At 37.2% G+C, this 16197-nt stretch overlaps 1 protein-coding gene across 2 annotated transcripts in view; it reads right to left on the bottom strand.

Annotated features, from left to right (window-relative positions):
* Positions 1-16197, bottom strand: part of LOC111161066 (nucleotide binding protein like) — a 208760-nt gene that overhangs the window by 22562 nt on the left and 170001 nt on the right. For both annotated transcript variants that reach the window (XM_022524535.1, XM_022524545.1), the window contains one exon: positions 9867-9952. In XM_022524535.1, coding sequence (XP_022380243.1) covers positions 9867-9952 — 86 coding nt within the window. The remainder of the gene's footprint in view (positions 1-9866; positions 9953-16197) is intronic.

Below are 16197 nucleotides of genomic sequence, written 5' to 3'. Positions count from 1 at the left end.
AAGCAGACTTATCCACAGAGACCTGGCAGGCCAGAAAGAACTGGCATGATATATTCAGAGCACTAAATGAGAAAAATATGCAGCCAAGAATACTATATCCAGCTAGGCTATCACTGAAAACAGAAGGAGACACAAAAAGCTTCCAGGACAAACAAAAACTAAAAGAAATTGCAAACACCAAACCAACTCTACAGGAAATATTGAAAGGGGTCCTCTAAGCAAAGAGAGAGCCTAAAAGTAGTAGACCAGAAAGGAACAGAGACAATATACAGTAACAGTCACCTTACAGGCAATACAATGGCACTAAATTCATATCTCTCAATAGTTACCCTGAATATAAATGGACTAAATGCCCCAATCAAAAGACACAGGGTATCAGAATGGATAAAAAAACAAAGCCAATCAATATGCTATCTACAAGAAACTCATTTTAGACCCAAAGACACCTCCAGATTTAAAGTGAGGAGGTGGAAAAAAATTTACTATGCTAATGGACATTAAAAGAAAGCTGGGGTGGCAATTCTCATATCAGATCAATTAGATTTTAAGCCAAAGACGATAATAAGAGATGAGATAGGACACTATATCACACAAAGGGTCTGTCCAACAAGAAGATCTAACAATTTTAAATATCTACGCCCCTAACATGGGAGCAGCCAACTATATAAACCAATTAATAACAAAATTAAAGAAACACATTGACAATAACACAATAATAGGGGACTTCAACATCCCCCTCACTGAAATGGACAGATCATTCAAGCAAAAGATCAACAAGGAAATAAAGGCCTTAAATGACACACTGGACCAGATGGACATAACAGATATATTCAGAACATTCCATCCCAAAGCAACAGAATACACATTCTTCTCTAGTGCACATGGAACATTCTCCAGAATAGATCACATCCTGCATCACAAATCAGGTCTCAACTGATACCAAAAGATTGGGATCATACCCTGCATACTTTCAGACCACAATGCTCTGAAGCTAGAACTCAATCACAAGAGGAAATTTGGGAAGACCACAAATACATGGAGGATAAAGAGCATCCTATTAAAGAATGAATGGGTCAACCAGGAAATTAAAGAAGAATTGAAAAAATTCATGGAAACAAATGATGATGAAAGCACAACTGTTCAAAATCTGTGGGACACAGCAAAGGCAGTCCTGAGAGGAAAGTATACAGCGATACAAGCCTTTCTCAAGAAACAAGAAAGGTCTCAAGGACACAACCTAACCCTACACCTAAAGGAGCTGGAGAAAGAACAGCAAAGAAAACCTAAACCCAGCAGGAGAAGAGAAATAATAAAGATCAGAGCAGAAAAAAATGAAATAGAAACCAAAAAAACAATAGAACACATCAATGAAACTAGGAGCTGGTTCTTTGAAAGAATTAATAAGACTGATAAACCCCTGGCCAGACTGATCAAAAAGAAAATAGGAAGGACCCAAATAAATAAAATCATGAATGAGAGAGGAGAGATCACAACCAACACCAAAGAAATACAAACAATTATAAGAACATATTATGAGCAACTATATGCCAGCAAATTTGACTATCTGAAAGAAATGGATGCTTTCCTAGAGACACATAAACTACCAAAACTGAACCAGGAAGAAATAGAAAATCTGAACAGACCCATAACCAGCAAGGAGATTGAAGCAGTTATCAAAAATCTCCCCAAACATCCACAAATCAATGAATGTGATACAATACATTAATAAAAGAAAGAATAAGAACCATATGATACTCTCAATAAATGCTGAAAAAGCATTTGACAAAGTACAGCATCCTTTCTTGATCAAAACTCTTCAAAGTGTAGGGTACATACCTTAATATCATCAAAGCCATCTATGAAAAACGCACAGCAAATATCATTCTCAATGGAGAAAAACAGAGCTTTTCCACTAAGGTCAGGAACACAGCAGGGATGTCCATTATCACCATTGCTATTCAACACAGTACTAGAAGTCCTAGCCTCAGCAATCAGACAACAAAAAGAAATTAAAGGCATCCAAATTGGCAAAGAAGTCAAACTATCATTCTTCACAGATGATATGATACTTTATGTGGAAAACCCAAAAGATTCCACTCCAAATCTGCTAGAACTTGTACAGGAATTCAGTCGAGTGTCAAGATATAAAATCAATGCATAGAAATCAGTTGCATTTCTATACACCAATAACAAGACAGAAGAAAGAGAAATTAAGGAGTCAATCCCATTTACAATTGCACCCAAAACCATAAGGTACCTAGGAATAAACCTAACCAAATAGGCAAAGAATCTATACTCAGAAAACTATAAAGTACTCATAAAGAAATTGAGGAAGACACAAATAAATGGGAAAATGTTTCATGCTCATGGATTGGAAGAACAAATATTGTGAAAATGTCTATGCTACCAAGCAATCTACACGTTTAATGCAATCCCTATCAAAATACAATCCATTTTTTTCAAAGAAATGGAACAAATAATCCTAAAATTTATATAGAACCAGAAAAGACCTCGAATAGCCAGAGGAATGTTGAAAAAGAAAGCCAACATTGGTGGCATCACAATTCCAGACCTCAAGCTTTATTACAAAGCTGTCATCATCAAGACAGTACGGTACTGGCACAAAAACAGACACACAGGTCAATGGAACAGAATAGAGAGCCCAGAAATAGACCCTCAACTCTATGGTTAATTAATCTTCGATAAAGCAGGAAAGAATGTCCAATGGAAAAAAAGACAGTCTCTTCAACAAATGGTGTTGGGAAAATTGGACAGCCACATGCAGAAAAATGAAACTGGACCATTTCCTTACACCACACACAAAAATAGACTCAAAATGGATGACGGACCTCAATGTGAGAAAGGAATCCATCAAAATCCTTGAGGAGAACACAGGCAGCAACCTCTTCAACCTCGGCTGCAGCAACTTCTTCCGAGAAACACTGAGAAAGGCAAGGGAAGCAAGGGCAAAAATGAACTATTGGGACTTCATCAAGATCAAAAGCTTTTACACAGCAAAGTAAATAGTCAACAAAACCAAAGGACAACTGACAGAATGGGAAAAGATATTTGAAATTGACATATCAGATAAAGGACTAGTATCCAAAATCTACCAAGATTTATCAAGAACTTATCAAGCTCAACACCCAAAGAACAAATAATCCAATCAAGAAATGGGCAGAAGACATGAACAGACATTTCTGCAAAGAAGACATCCAGATGGCCAACAAACATATGAAAAAGCGATCCACATCACTCGGCATCAGGGAAATACAAATCAAAACCACAACGAGATACCACCTCACACCAGTCAGAATGGCTAAAATTAACAAGTCAAGAAATGACAGATGCTGGCAAGGATGCGGAGAAAGGGGAACCCTCCTACACTGTTGGTGGGAATGCAAGCTGGTACAACCACTCTGGAAAACAGCATGGACGTTCCTCAAAAAGTTGAAAATAGAGCTACCTTATGACCCAGCAATTGCACTACTGGGTATTTACCCTAAAGGTACAAACACAGTGATCTGAAGGGGCACATGCACCTGAATGTTTATAGCAGCAATGTTCACAATAGCCAACCTATGCAAAGAACCTAGATGTCCATCAACAGATGAATAGATAAAGAAGATGTGGTATATATGTACAATGGAATACTATGCAGCCATCAAAAGAAATGAAATCTTGCCATTTGCAATGATGTGGATGGAACTAGAGGGTATTATGCTGAGCAAAATAAGTCAATCAGAGAAAGAAAATTATCATATGATCTCCCTGATATGAAGAATTTGAGAGGCAACATGAGGGGTTTGGGGGATAGGGAAGGAAAACATGAAACAAGATGGGATTGGGAGGGAGACAAATTATAAGAGACTCTTAATCTCACAGAACAAACTAAGGGTTGCTGGGGGGAGGTGGGTAGGGAGAGGGTGGTTGGGTTATGGACATTGGGGAGGGTATGTACTATGGTGAGTGCTGTGAAGTGTGTAAACCTGGCGATCCACAGACCTGTACCCGTGGAGGTATCATACATTATATGTTAGTAAAAAATAAAAATTTAATTTAAAAAAAATCTGTCTTACCATAAGAGAAGTATTTTAAATCTTGATCCAATATAAATGCATACTTATATATATGTACAACTGAGACCAAATCTTTATGAAATAACACTTTGTCTTCCTAAGAGCAATCTACCCGAATATTGTTTAAAACCTTTGGTTTAGGGGTGCCTGGGTGGCTCAGTCGGTTAAACATCTGCCTTCAACTCAGGCTGTGATCCCGGGGTCCTGGGATCAAGTCCCACATCAGGCTCCCTACTCAGAAGAGAGTTTGCTTCTCCCTCTTCCTCTGCTGTTGTGCTTTCTCTCTCTCTCTCTCTCTCTGTCATAAACAAACAAACAAATAAATAAATAATCTTAAAATACGAATTCTAAAACCTTTGGCTTCATCTCTCACTGTATTGGTTTCATGGCTCATTGGTAGGTCACAACCTGCTGTATAACTCTGGCCATTGCAAATACTCCCTTAATGCTTTCACTCTCCTGGCTCCTGTCCTTTCTATTCATTTCCACCAAATTAAATATTTTTAAAGCTCTATTCTAGGGCGCCTGGGTGGCTCAGTTGGTTGAGCAACTGCCTTCGGCTCAGGTCATGATCCCGGACTTCCAGGATTGAGTCCCGCATCGGGCTCCCAGCTCCTTGGGGAGTCTGCTTCTCCCTCTGACCTTCTCCTCTCTCATGCTCTCTCTCACTCATTCTCCCTCAAATAAATAAATAAAATCTTAAAAAAAAAAAAGCTCTATTCTAATTAAGTCCATTTCCCAACCAACATTATTTATGGACTCCTCTAAAATTCTCAGGAAGCAAGTTCAAATCCACAGCTCAGTGGTTGAAGCTCTACCAAACCTGGGCCTAGCAGAGCCACACTGAAACATGCAACTTCAACTATAGACAAACTGAACAATCCTGAACACAACTTGTGATCTCCTGATTCTTTTCAGACTAAATTCTGTCCCTATTCTAGTCCTCTGATAGGACTATGAAAATCCAACTCCATTCATTCATTCTGTGTATATTTAGTGAGCAGCTATATGTTCTTGGCACAGACAGAGGAAAGGGGTCCCTTAACTTACAGAATGGCACTACAAATGTGAAAGTACTGACAAATATGAAAACAGTTACAAAAAGGAAAATAGAGTGTTACTAGATCACACACTAGAATGAATTCATCTGGGTAACAGGGACAGGGCAGTCTCCCAGAAAAAGAATGATTTAATCTAAGTAGCAAAGGATAAAAAGGAGCTACCAAGTGAAAAATGAGGGTAAAGGGCTTTCATGTGGAGAAACAGCATGCTCGAGGCCACAAAGAAAGAAACTTTGTGGGAATCTACAAGAAGAAAATGATCAGTCTCAATGACAGAGAGAATGCAAGGCAGGGTGGCCTTTGAGTTGGGGATAAAGACAACAGCAGATTGTGGCTGGCATTATATACCGGGTCAAATGTCTATATGATAAGTATTTATCATATGCCTGCTATACGCCAAGTAACTGAGCATTTAAGAATAGTTAAGGCATATTTTCTTGCCCTCCAGGAACTCACTTCTTCTGTGGAGACTGATGGTGAACCATAGTGGGATAAGAGCCAAACCAGATACATGTTCAAGTAGTTCAGAGAAAAGATTAACCTTTTCTGGGAGTTTGATAAAAGCTTCCTAGAGAAAGTAATGCCTGAGCAGGGATTTGAAACATGAATCTGAGTTCCCAAGCTAACAATGGCCTATCAGGAAAGGGACCAGGATATGCAAAATAATGTGGACATGAAAAAAATCACGACTTTTCCATGAAAGCCCTACTTTAATAGCCCAAAGAAGAAAGTGTCTTGTGTTCTTTAGAATTCAGCACCCCTTCACCATAACAGAGCTAGTCTACAGGATGATAAGGTACTTGGCAAAAAAGGCTTCATTCGTCTTCTTTTTTTTTCTAATCAATAAGGGACCTTATCACAATATTTTTCTTATAGAAGGATTAAATATATATATTTGTAAAATAAACTATTTACTGAATTAAAATTAACTAAGGGATCCTTATGTACAGAAGGAATAAGAGAGGAAATATACTTCAATATATTTTTCAGGAGTTGGGAAGGAGACTGCCCAAGGAGTCAGGGCTGGATAGTGAAATCCCTGTAACTCTAAAAGTTCAAATGGTAGAAGAGCTCCAAATTGAGGTACCTGGGCCTCCACTGTAGAAGAAGCAATAAAAATGGGTAAAAATGACATAAGGCAAGAAGTACTCACTGTTCAAAATGTGTAAGATTGAAAAAATTTATTATTAAAAAAAAACAGTCTATCTACAAAAACTGAGATAATCCAGGATTTGGCAGAGCTGATACAATTTCAGGCACAGAACAAAGAATTTCACAGTTATCTCTTCTTCTCCTTCACCTATCCAAGCCTTGAGGGTTTTTTTTTTTTTTCAAGATTTTATGTATTTATTTGCGAGAGAGAGTGAATGAAAGAGAGAGCACACAAGTGGGGGGAGGGGCAGAGGGAGAAGCAGACTCCTGCTGAGAAGAGAGCCCTTTGTGGGGCTGGATCCCAGGACCCTGCGATCATGACCTGTGCTAAAGACAGATTCTTAACCAATTGAGCCACATAGGCACCCCAAGCCTTGAATTTTAAGAAACCATTTAAATTAACTTTAAAATGTTCTTGTAGACATTACTAAACTGTCCATACCAATGAATTTCAATGACATCACTGTTTCCATGGTAACTAATGCACTTCAAAAGGGGAAAAAACAGAAAGCAAGACTAAAAACCAGGAAAAAAATGAAGTGGTATAACAAAGCATAATATTACTCCTTTGCATTTATGGCACACTTTCTAACTTCAAATGCTTTGCCATTACTTAGACTCCAAGGCTCTTAAATGCCAGAAAGATCTCAGAAATAATCAAATCCACATCGCACTCACAGCCAGGATTCCCTTTACAATGCACCATGGTTGTCCAGTTGTTTACAGAGCTCATTGCTGGAAAGTTCTCTCATTCACTTGCAAAGATTACTGAGCACCTATCTTGTTCTGCAGGTTTAAGAGATGATTAAGATATTCAACCTCCTTTTAAAATTTTTGCTATTTAGAAATAATTGAAACATAGGGGTGAAAAAAAAGAGGGTCATAATAAAGATACAGGACAATGTTAAAGAGCCAACTTGGAAGGATCATGCATTTCTGATGACTTTCACTTGTATTCCATTTCAGCCCCACGTACCCATAACCAACCACACCCTGGGCTTTGTCATGACCCAGAACCATTCCAATTCTGCAAACTTAAACCCCAATATTAACTTTCTGTTTACAAACAGCTCTTTCATTCCCTAATACTGCACTAGTCTATGAGCTTTATGCAGCCCAAGATCCTTCATGTGAAATATTTCCTCGCTGATATCTTTAACTTTTATTTTCAGTGACACCCACCTAGCAATAGCCTAATCTGAATATAGTGACCATCCCCCTTCCCCATTGTTATGTTCCATAGGAGTCTCTGTCTCACCCTTTGTCCCTCTATCCTTGAGTGTAGAGAAAAATCTGTTAGAACAATTATGAGATTGTTTGCCTCTTTACTTATAGGGCCATAAGTATCAGGTGCTGTGGATAAATGAAAATAACCTAAAGACTTAAAGGTACATGTGCTGAATTTGCCAACTCTGGTCATTAGACCCCCAACTAGTAAAGTGCATGTAAAACCTGCCCCATAGTCATAGTCACATCAAGTGACAACACTGGTTGAAATAGTCTCTTGGTGTACAAAATGATAATTTACAGAGTGGAGAATAAAAAGTGCTGGTTCCTGCCTTTTTTTTTTTAAATATTTTATTTATTTATTTGGCAGACAGAGATCACAAGTAGGCAGAGAGGCAGAGAGAGAGGAGGAAGCAGTCTCCCCACTGCACAGAGAGCCTGATGCAGGGCTCGATCCCAAGACCCTAAGACCATGACCTAAGCCGAAGGCAGAAGCCCCAACCCACTGAGCCACCCAGGCGACCCTGGTTTCTGCTTTTTAAAAAACTTTTCCCCCAAGAATTTCATAATGCTTTTAAGTAAACAACATATGCCTCTATCTTCATCTTACAGAATGAGAAATTAAGCATTCACTGATATGCTGATAGGATTACTATTACCCTTGAAGTGGCAATAACAGACCACTGGCCCTGTTACATAATTTCTGCTAGAAAGGATTATGTATCACTTGCTCTCATAATTTTTGGCAGATAGCTCTCTAACTTTTTGATGACTTATATTTTAAAATCCAATATAAATATTCTTATTTAGTTATTTGGGTAGGTAATACTTGTACCTGGTTTATCTTGGAGGGCATAATAGGAAGTCACATTGCTCAAACTATGTGTCTGAGACATTTTTCTATGGTGCGCATTTGGTTACCATTGCTTTAAAAAAATTTCCAAGCTAAAATTCACAACAGAGAATACAATGGGGGTTTTATCACTCATTTATCCAAATATAAAGACTGGACTTAAATACTTTCTGATCATGGAAATACTCTCAGATCATCCTTATCAGGCTCTTCAATTTTCCTAAGACAATGTGGACCCAGTGCAGAGCTCCATGGCGTGTTAATGCCTACAGCTCTGCACTAACCCACAAGGGAGAAGAGGTATCTGTCAAAGAGGATCATCTCAACTCCACTACTCTACTGTTTTACACTTCTCAGATGCTCCCCCGAGAGAAAAACATTTATGAGAGTCCATTCATGCTAGTGCATCACTAGATCTCATACCATGTCAGTTTCATTGAAGAATTCAATGAAAGTTATGAATTCTCTCCATACCAAAACAAACTCAAAGTGAACATATCATTGGGGACGGAGAAAAGGAGGAAGGAGAAAGAATCATGAGACTCCCTGAAGCTAATTCATTGCTGAAGTCTAAAAAACTCTGCTCTATAAGCTCTAAAATCTATTCCTGAATTAAACTAGGCCACTAGATAGTCATCTAGATGGAGGCATCACATTGGCTTTGTACAAAAATGCTTGTGCTAAACCATACTCTGACGTAAGTCCACTTGCTTTTGCTGATGCACGCTAGGAGGAAGAAACCTCTATTTATGGTTTAAAAAAAAGGTAATGAGAGTGTGTTCATCATATAAAGGGTTACTTTATTCAGAGAACCTAGGAGAGATTTGTGCATCTCTGGTCTCAGTTCTCCTCTTAAATGCTGTGCTCTGTCTAACCTTATGGAAATGGGCAGTTTTATAAAGGCCCTACATGGTTGCTAGAAAATTCATGGATTACTTCCGGCATGTATTTAAGTCCCTTAATGGCCTGCAGTTTGTTTACAGATTCACTTCTAATTCTGATTTTAATTATGTTTTGTCTTAATACTATTATATTTTTATTTTGTCATATTGTATATAAAATCCTTAGATATTTTTTAGAAGGTGGTGAGCTATGAATGAGTTATGAATGAGACAGACGGAAAAAGTCACCGTTTTCACCTGTCCTCCTATCAGTGCCTTATTCAAGTATCTCCTTCTAAACATTGATATGGGGTTTTTTTTGTCAATAATATCTGCAAGTATCTGGAGAGGTAGTACTTGGTCACAAAACTAATACCTGAAAGATGTTTCAGAATTCTTCTAAAAATATTTTAATGCAATTAGAATTTTTCTTGATTAATATATATACATGTTTGCACCTATATGCATGTTGTTAAAGTAACCATAAAGATGAAGTAGGGTTTTCTACAGATTTCTGCACAGAACTAAATTAAAATTTGGACTGTATTTCTCAATGACTTGCTTCTTCAGTTAGAGTGTTTCGTATTATAACAATGAAGCTGTAAATGCTTACAGGCACATGGACTTTTCGAAACATCTCAGCACCCTTGCGTGCATCCATCAGTGCAATGTCCTGGGGTGTAGAGACAATCACAGCACCTAACCAAGAGAAAACAAAACAAAAAGAAAGTAAAATGATGCCATCATTTAATTCTTTATGGAAAGATTACTTCCATAATTATATTGCTTACATGCTAATAGAGTACTACATTAACTAGGTAATTTGTATACACTTTAGACACATGAATGGGAAAGATGAGGAAATGTCTACCTTGCTCTTGCCTATTTTTGACTCCTCACTTCTAAAATAACAACTGACTAACCAATGATTCAAGATCACAGATATATCATCAGAACTTTCTTCCCAGACAATGTGCTAGTTAGAAGATGCACAAGACAGGCACTACTTTCAAGAAGCTAATAATCTACTTGGAAAATCCAAAAATTAAGGATCACAACACAATGTGCTAAGCAATGTAACAGAAGTATAAGTATGCCTCTTCAATACTATGGAGTTAAAAAGGAGAAATAAAGGAAAAGAGAAGTAATTCATTCTACGGGTCAGAAAGGCAAAGATGATAATGCATGGGATGAAAAAGGAGAGAGAAAGGTTTCAGAGAGAGGTGATTCCTGAGCTGAGTCCAGAAAGTTTGTATTAAAGAAACTCACTAGTGTAGAAGGCCCTATAGAGAATAGTTTGGTGGGTAAAACTAGAAGTTGTGGTAGAAACTGAGATGCAAAACAGAGGTGGCCTTGATGAAAGCAGTACCAAAAGTAGGTGGAGATCAAGGCTTTCCTAGGTTTCTACTATGACCCTGCAGAAACTAGATGGTTCTACCACAGTGTTTAGAGAGAAAGTGCTGTGTAAACTTTTAAGTAGAAACACCAGAGGGCTGGTTATGATTTGCAGTTTGTGATTTCTTAAATTTTGTGGGTTCTTCTAGATGATAACCTGAAAAATAATTAACATAAACATATTCTACATGACCTGGATGACCATCATCTTCTAAATAAATATACATTGACATGACATTTCAGAGCTCCAAACCATCAAATTGGCACCAAGTGACAGTAGTTCATCACAACTTATGAAAAGATAGGTAGTATCAACAATAAATAATGGACTATATCAAATGAAGATCATAAGATACTACAAAGTATTGCTGAAGGGACTTTTTTTTTTAAGATTTTATTTATTTATTTGACAGACAGAGATCACAAGCAGGCAGAGAGAGAGAGAGAGGGGGAAGCAGGCTCCCCGCTGAGCAGAGAGCCCGATGCGAGGCTCGATCCCAGGACCCTGAGATCATGACCCGAGCCGAAGGCAGAGGCTTTAACCCACTGAGCCACCCAGGCGCCCCTGAAGGGACATTTTGAAGTCAAAACAAAGACAAGTAGCAGGGGAATCAAGTTAGCACAAAGCGCACTGCAGTACAAGCTTGCCAAACAAAAAATGTGTGCTATAAGAGTTAGGTACAAATTCATCTTGCAATCAGTATTTTCCTTTCAGCCAAAACACACTCCAACTTTAATATTAATGTCATTAATTTTAATTTTATTGATTTTTTTAAGTTTTGCTTTTTTTACTCTAATGTTTTTAGTTTTTAAAAAATTATTTAAGAACTATAAATTTAAGAAATTTATATTTACACATAGTTAAGTAGTCTTATGATAAAAATAAGTCAATATGGGGTATGGAACAAATTATTTTTCCCTCAGAAGGAAGGCCTATTCATTACAAACATTATTCTCATGTTTGAGAAACACTACCTTTGGAATTCCAACAGAATCAGAATTCAAATTTTTATTCCATAGCCAACTTCCTCTGTCACTAAGGTAATTACCTTAATCTGAGATTGGCATTACCGTGCCATTTTGTAGATGAGGAAACTAAATTTCAGAGAAATAATTAAATGAAACTAATATACCTAAGATGCCTGACATGATGCCTAGACACAGGATAAACATTCAGTCAGTAAAAGGTAGCTGATGTTGTTGTTGCTCATATAATCACCATTATTATCTTTATTACTGTTATTAATAAAATGTCTTAGAAGTTGCTGGGAAGGTCATTTCTATACGTACCATCAGGCAGCTCATTCTACTTTTCAAACTGTTCCATGGGTCACTACAGCCTTCTATTTTTATTTGCTCTGCCCAAGGAACCAAAAACTAGTCAACCGTTCTCTTTCCTGTCTTTCAAAGATTGATGGAAGTCACATCTCTGTAAAAACTATATTCAACTCTACTTCACAGATCCAATATACATCCACAATTTGCCACCTTCTAGGTTCTTTTATCAATCTATTTAAACTGTTTTTTCATATCCAGGCATTTGGAAGGAATCGGATTCCAGTACTGCCCCCATCCAGCTGTGTGACTGACCTTTGGCAAGTAACTCAGAATCACTCTAGGACTCAGTTTCCTTAGCTATAACATTAATGCAAGGACTAGATAGTCTCCAAGGTCTCAGCCAGCTCTGATTATATGCTTTAGCACTGCCTCTTAACTATAGTTTCTAAAACCACTCCTGTTCATCCTGACTGTTCAGTGAACCTATTTAAGTGAATGTGAAATACTACCCTACTCCAAGAATAATGACCTCTCAATCGCAGAGCTACTCTCTTCATGTAAATAAAACCTCCTTGGCTATTTCCACCAAATTCTGTCTTAATTATATACCTGTACACAGGGGGTTTTCTATTGCATTAGCCCTAAAAAGCACTTTTAGCTTTCATAAGATATACTCATTTTATTATTCTAAATAACCTTTGTCTACTATTTGTATTACCTCTGTATAATACAATTTCATAGGCATTTATGATTTTTCTCATTTTTTAATCAAACAAAACTGTTATAATGCCATGTACAAAATGGGCACTTAACAAAAAATAGGTGATTTAAATAATTTTCTTTTATTTTCAAATCATCTATCCTGGACTACTGCTGCATGAACTCTTAGTTGGTAACTCCTTGAACTAGAAGTTAAGAGCTCAGGATTCTGGCTCTGTTTACTATGTCTTTGTAACTATACAACCTTGAATAGTTCACTAAATCTCAATACAGCTCAATGAACTCTTCTATAAAATCCACCTATTTCCATTGTTCCTATTTAACTTAAAGAGATATCCCATTAAAAAAAAAAGAATGTGAATGTGTTATAAAAATATTTGGTGACATTATTTTGATAGCTATAAGATCCTAGAGAGAAGGACTGAAGTGCCTTGGTTTTTCTCTGTACTTAACCCTAACATAGTATCACAAGTAAGCATCCAAAACATTTGAGTTTCTCTGTAATCTAAATAGCACCATTCATACACCAATTAATAACAACTTTTTAAAAAAGATTTTATTTATTTATTTGACAGAGACAGACTGTGAGAGAGGGAATACAAGCAGGGGGAGTGGGAGAGGGAGAAGCAGGCTTCCTGCCAATCAGGGAGCCCAATGTGGGGCTCGATCCCACGACCCTGGGATCATCAGCTGAGCCGAAGCCTTAGTTTAACCAACTGAGCCACCCTGGTGCACCTAATAACAACTTTTTGACAAGGACAATGAACATCTTCTATGTCTCATCAAATACTTACAAGATGTAAACATTCCATTAGAACAACCAGCCACATATATAAAAGATTTTTGGGGGGTGCCTGGGTGCCTCAGTTGGTTAAGCATCTGCCTTTGGCTCAGGTCATGATCCCAGGGCCCTGGAATTGAGCCCCACACTGGGCCCCTTGCTCAGTGGGGAGCCTGCTTCTCCCTCTCCCTCTGCCCACTCCCCTTCATGCTCATATGTAGGTGCTCTCTCTCACTCTCAAATAAATAAAATCTGTATAAGAGTTCTTTTGCTGAAGTACATGTTCTTAAATAATTAAGTTCTTAATCGCAATGTAATCAGTCTTTAGGATTATTCGGAGAAAAAATTTCTAGCCTTCTTTGAAGAATACAAAAACAACTGGCTCATGCAAAAATCACTATTTCTTTTGTTGTACCAATTTTTATTTTATTTTATTTTTAATATTTTATTTATTTGTCAGAGAGAGAGGGCACGCAAGCTCAAGCAGGGGGAGCAGCATGCAGAGGGAGAAGCAGGCTCTCCACTTAGCAAGGAGCCTGATGTGGGACTTGAACCCAGGACCCTGAGATCATAACCTGAGCTAAAGGCAGATGCTTAACAGACTGAGCCACCCAGGCATGCCTAACGTACCAAATTTTAATACATCATATAAGTAACCATTTCAGATAGCCCCACAATGACTTTTAGAATGTAGAAGGAAATAAAGCAAGCAACAAACAAAACCTATGTTAAAATTAAATTTAATTGTTACTCATTAATCTGTCTCATAACCTAGATTTTTCAATTTTCAAGGAATTATATCATTTTTTTTCTTGTTACCATATCTCATTTCTTAAAATATGGTCTCTAAACCTGTTATTACATTTTATCTTTATGATTCTTGGCTGTGTACCTCGTAAATTTTCATTTTTATCAGGGCATGAACCAATATGAACTAACCCAAATTTTTCCCCTTTAATACCATCACTGATGATGTCACTTCAGTTTTCTGATGGGAGGGTTAGTTGGGAAACTTGTGTTATCTTTACTGACAACAAGGAATGTTAGTAGTAACAAAAAGAAGGCTCAGTTTGCAATAAATGGAAGTATTTTCTGGGGGTAAAACACAGTATCATAAAAACCCCTATCTCAAGAATCCCAGGGAGAATTTTCTAGAGTAAATGTCTAAGTCCAAGCAATTAAATATTTTTTAAATGTTATCTTCCAAGTTGTAATCTTTTTAAAAGGTCCAACTAACATTTACTATAAAAGATTATCTCGCAGATTCTGGCAAATATGTAAACATCCTAAACAATAATTATTCAGAGTATTGTTTTAATTGCTAATTCTCTTGACTATTAAGAAGAAAATCTGTAACTGCATATCTGAATTTGGGTCAGAGTTCAGAGTAGTGAAACATTTGAAACTGATTATTCCAGATGTTGTGCTGATCATAATGATACCAGTGTAGAACTACTCAACTATGCCATTTTAAGTCTCAGGGTATAAATTATATCTAATTCCCATGCTTGATTGAGAACTTCAGTGTTGGAACCCAATATGTGCAACAAAAACTGCTCATAATTATACCTAGATAAGTAACTACATACTTTACAACTTTTGAGTATATCAATATAAAGTCAATTAAGACTTAAAAGAATAAATTAACTGCTATTATTTGTTTGTTTTTTTGTTTGTTTTGTTTTTTTAAGTAGGCTCCATGCCCAGCATAGAGCCCAGTGTGGGGATCGAACTCATGACCTAGGCTGAAATCAAAAGTTGGACATTTAAACCACCCAGGAGGCCCAAATTAACTATTCTTGATGTTCACAGAACTCTAATATTTAGTGGTGCTGATTCTCTTAGATACTTGCAGTAAAATAACCATTCAACTTCTGTTAGCCTAACATAAATAATACCAAATATATCATTGTTTATTAACTATAAAGTAGATTAACTTTGGCATTTTTTAGCTCCTCCTTTCTCCTCTGTAGCCCCCAAATTCCTTAATTATAAAAATTATTTGCGGGGCGCCTGGGTGGCTCTGTGGGTTAAGCCTCTGCTTTCGGCTCAGGTCATGATCCCAGGGTCCTGGGATCGAGTCCCGCGTCGGCCTCTCTGCTCACAGGGAGCCTGCTTTCCCCCTTCTCTCTCTGCCTGCCTCTCTGTCTACTTGTGATCTCTGTCTGTCAAATAAATAAATAAAATCTTTAAAAAAAAAAGTATTTGCTGTAAGATCAAAGAAAGTCCACTAATACTATATGTGACTAAATAAAACATGATCAAAAAGGTAAATCTATCCCAAATGTACCCACAGACTGTGTTTCAACAGGAAATATAAATAATTCTTTCATGAATCAGTTTTGGACTCTATGCTCCATTCCAATAGAGAACTGACTACAGTCACAAAGGGGATATGTTTTACTAATTTAAAGATCAATCATTATTTTGCTCACTTTAGAAATGAATTATGGCACAGGAAGTTTGTAAATGGCTGCCAAAAAGAATTATAAAAACACAATAATTAGTGGAAACCACAGTATTTCAAAAGTACTTGTGAGAGAGAGTGTGCTCTTCAGAACTTTAATAAGAATTCAAGTTTGTCAAAGGAATCTAGATGTGTATCTGCCACTTAGGGACAAAGACTGACTCTTCAATAACAGAGTTAACAGGTAATGGGCTTCCAATCACCTCATATTAATGATGTTAATAAAGAATTCACCAGGGCTATCTAGACTGCTGGTCACTAAGGAACCATTCGGGACAAGTGAGACTTTCAGAGATTTTAAAG

This window comes from Enhydra lutris, unplaced genomic scaffold, assembly GCF_002288905.1.
Source record: "Enhydra lutris kenyoni isolate GAN:26980312 unplaced genomic scaffold, ASM228890v2 scaffoldscaffold4, whole genome shotgun sequence".
Classification (NCBI taxonomy): Eukaryota; Metazoa; Chordata; class Mammalia; order Carnivora; family Mustelidae; genus Enhydra; species Enhydra lutris.
The sequence above is the reverse complement of the archived record's forward strand: the minus strand, read 5'-3'. Positions and strand labels throughout refer to the sequence as shown.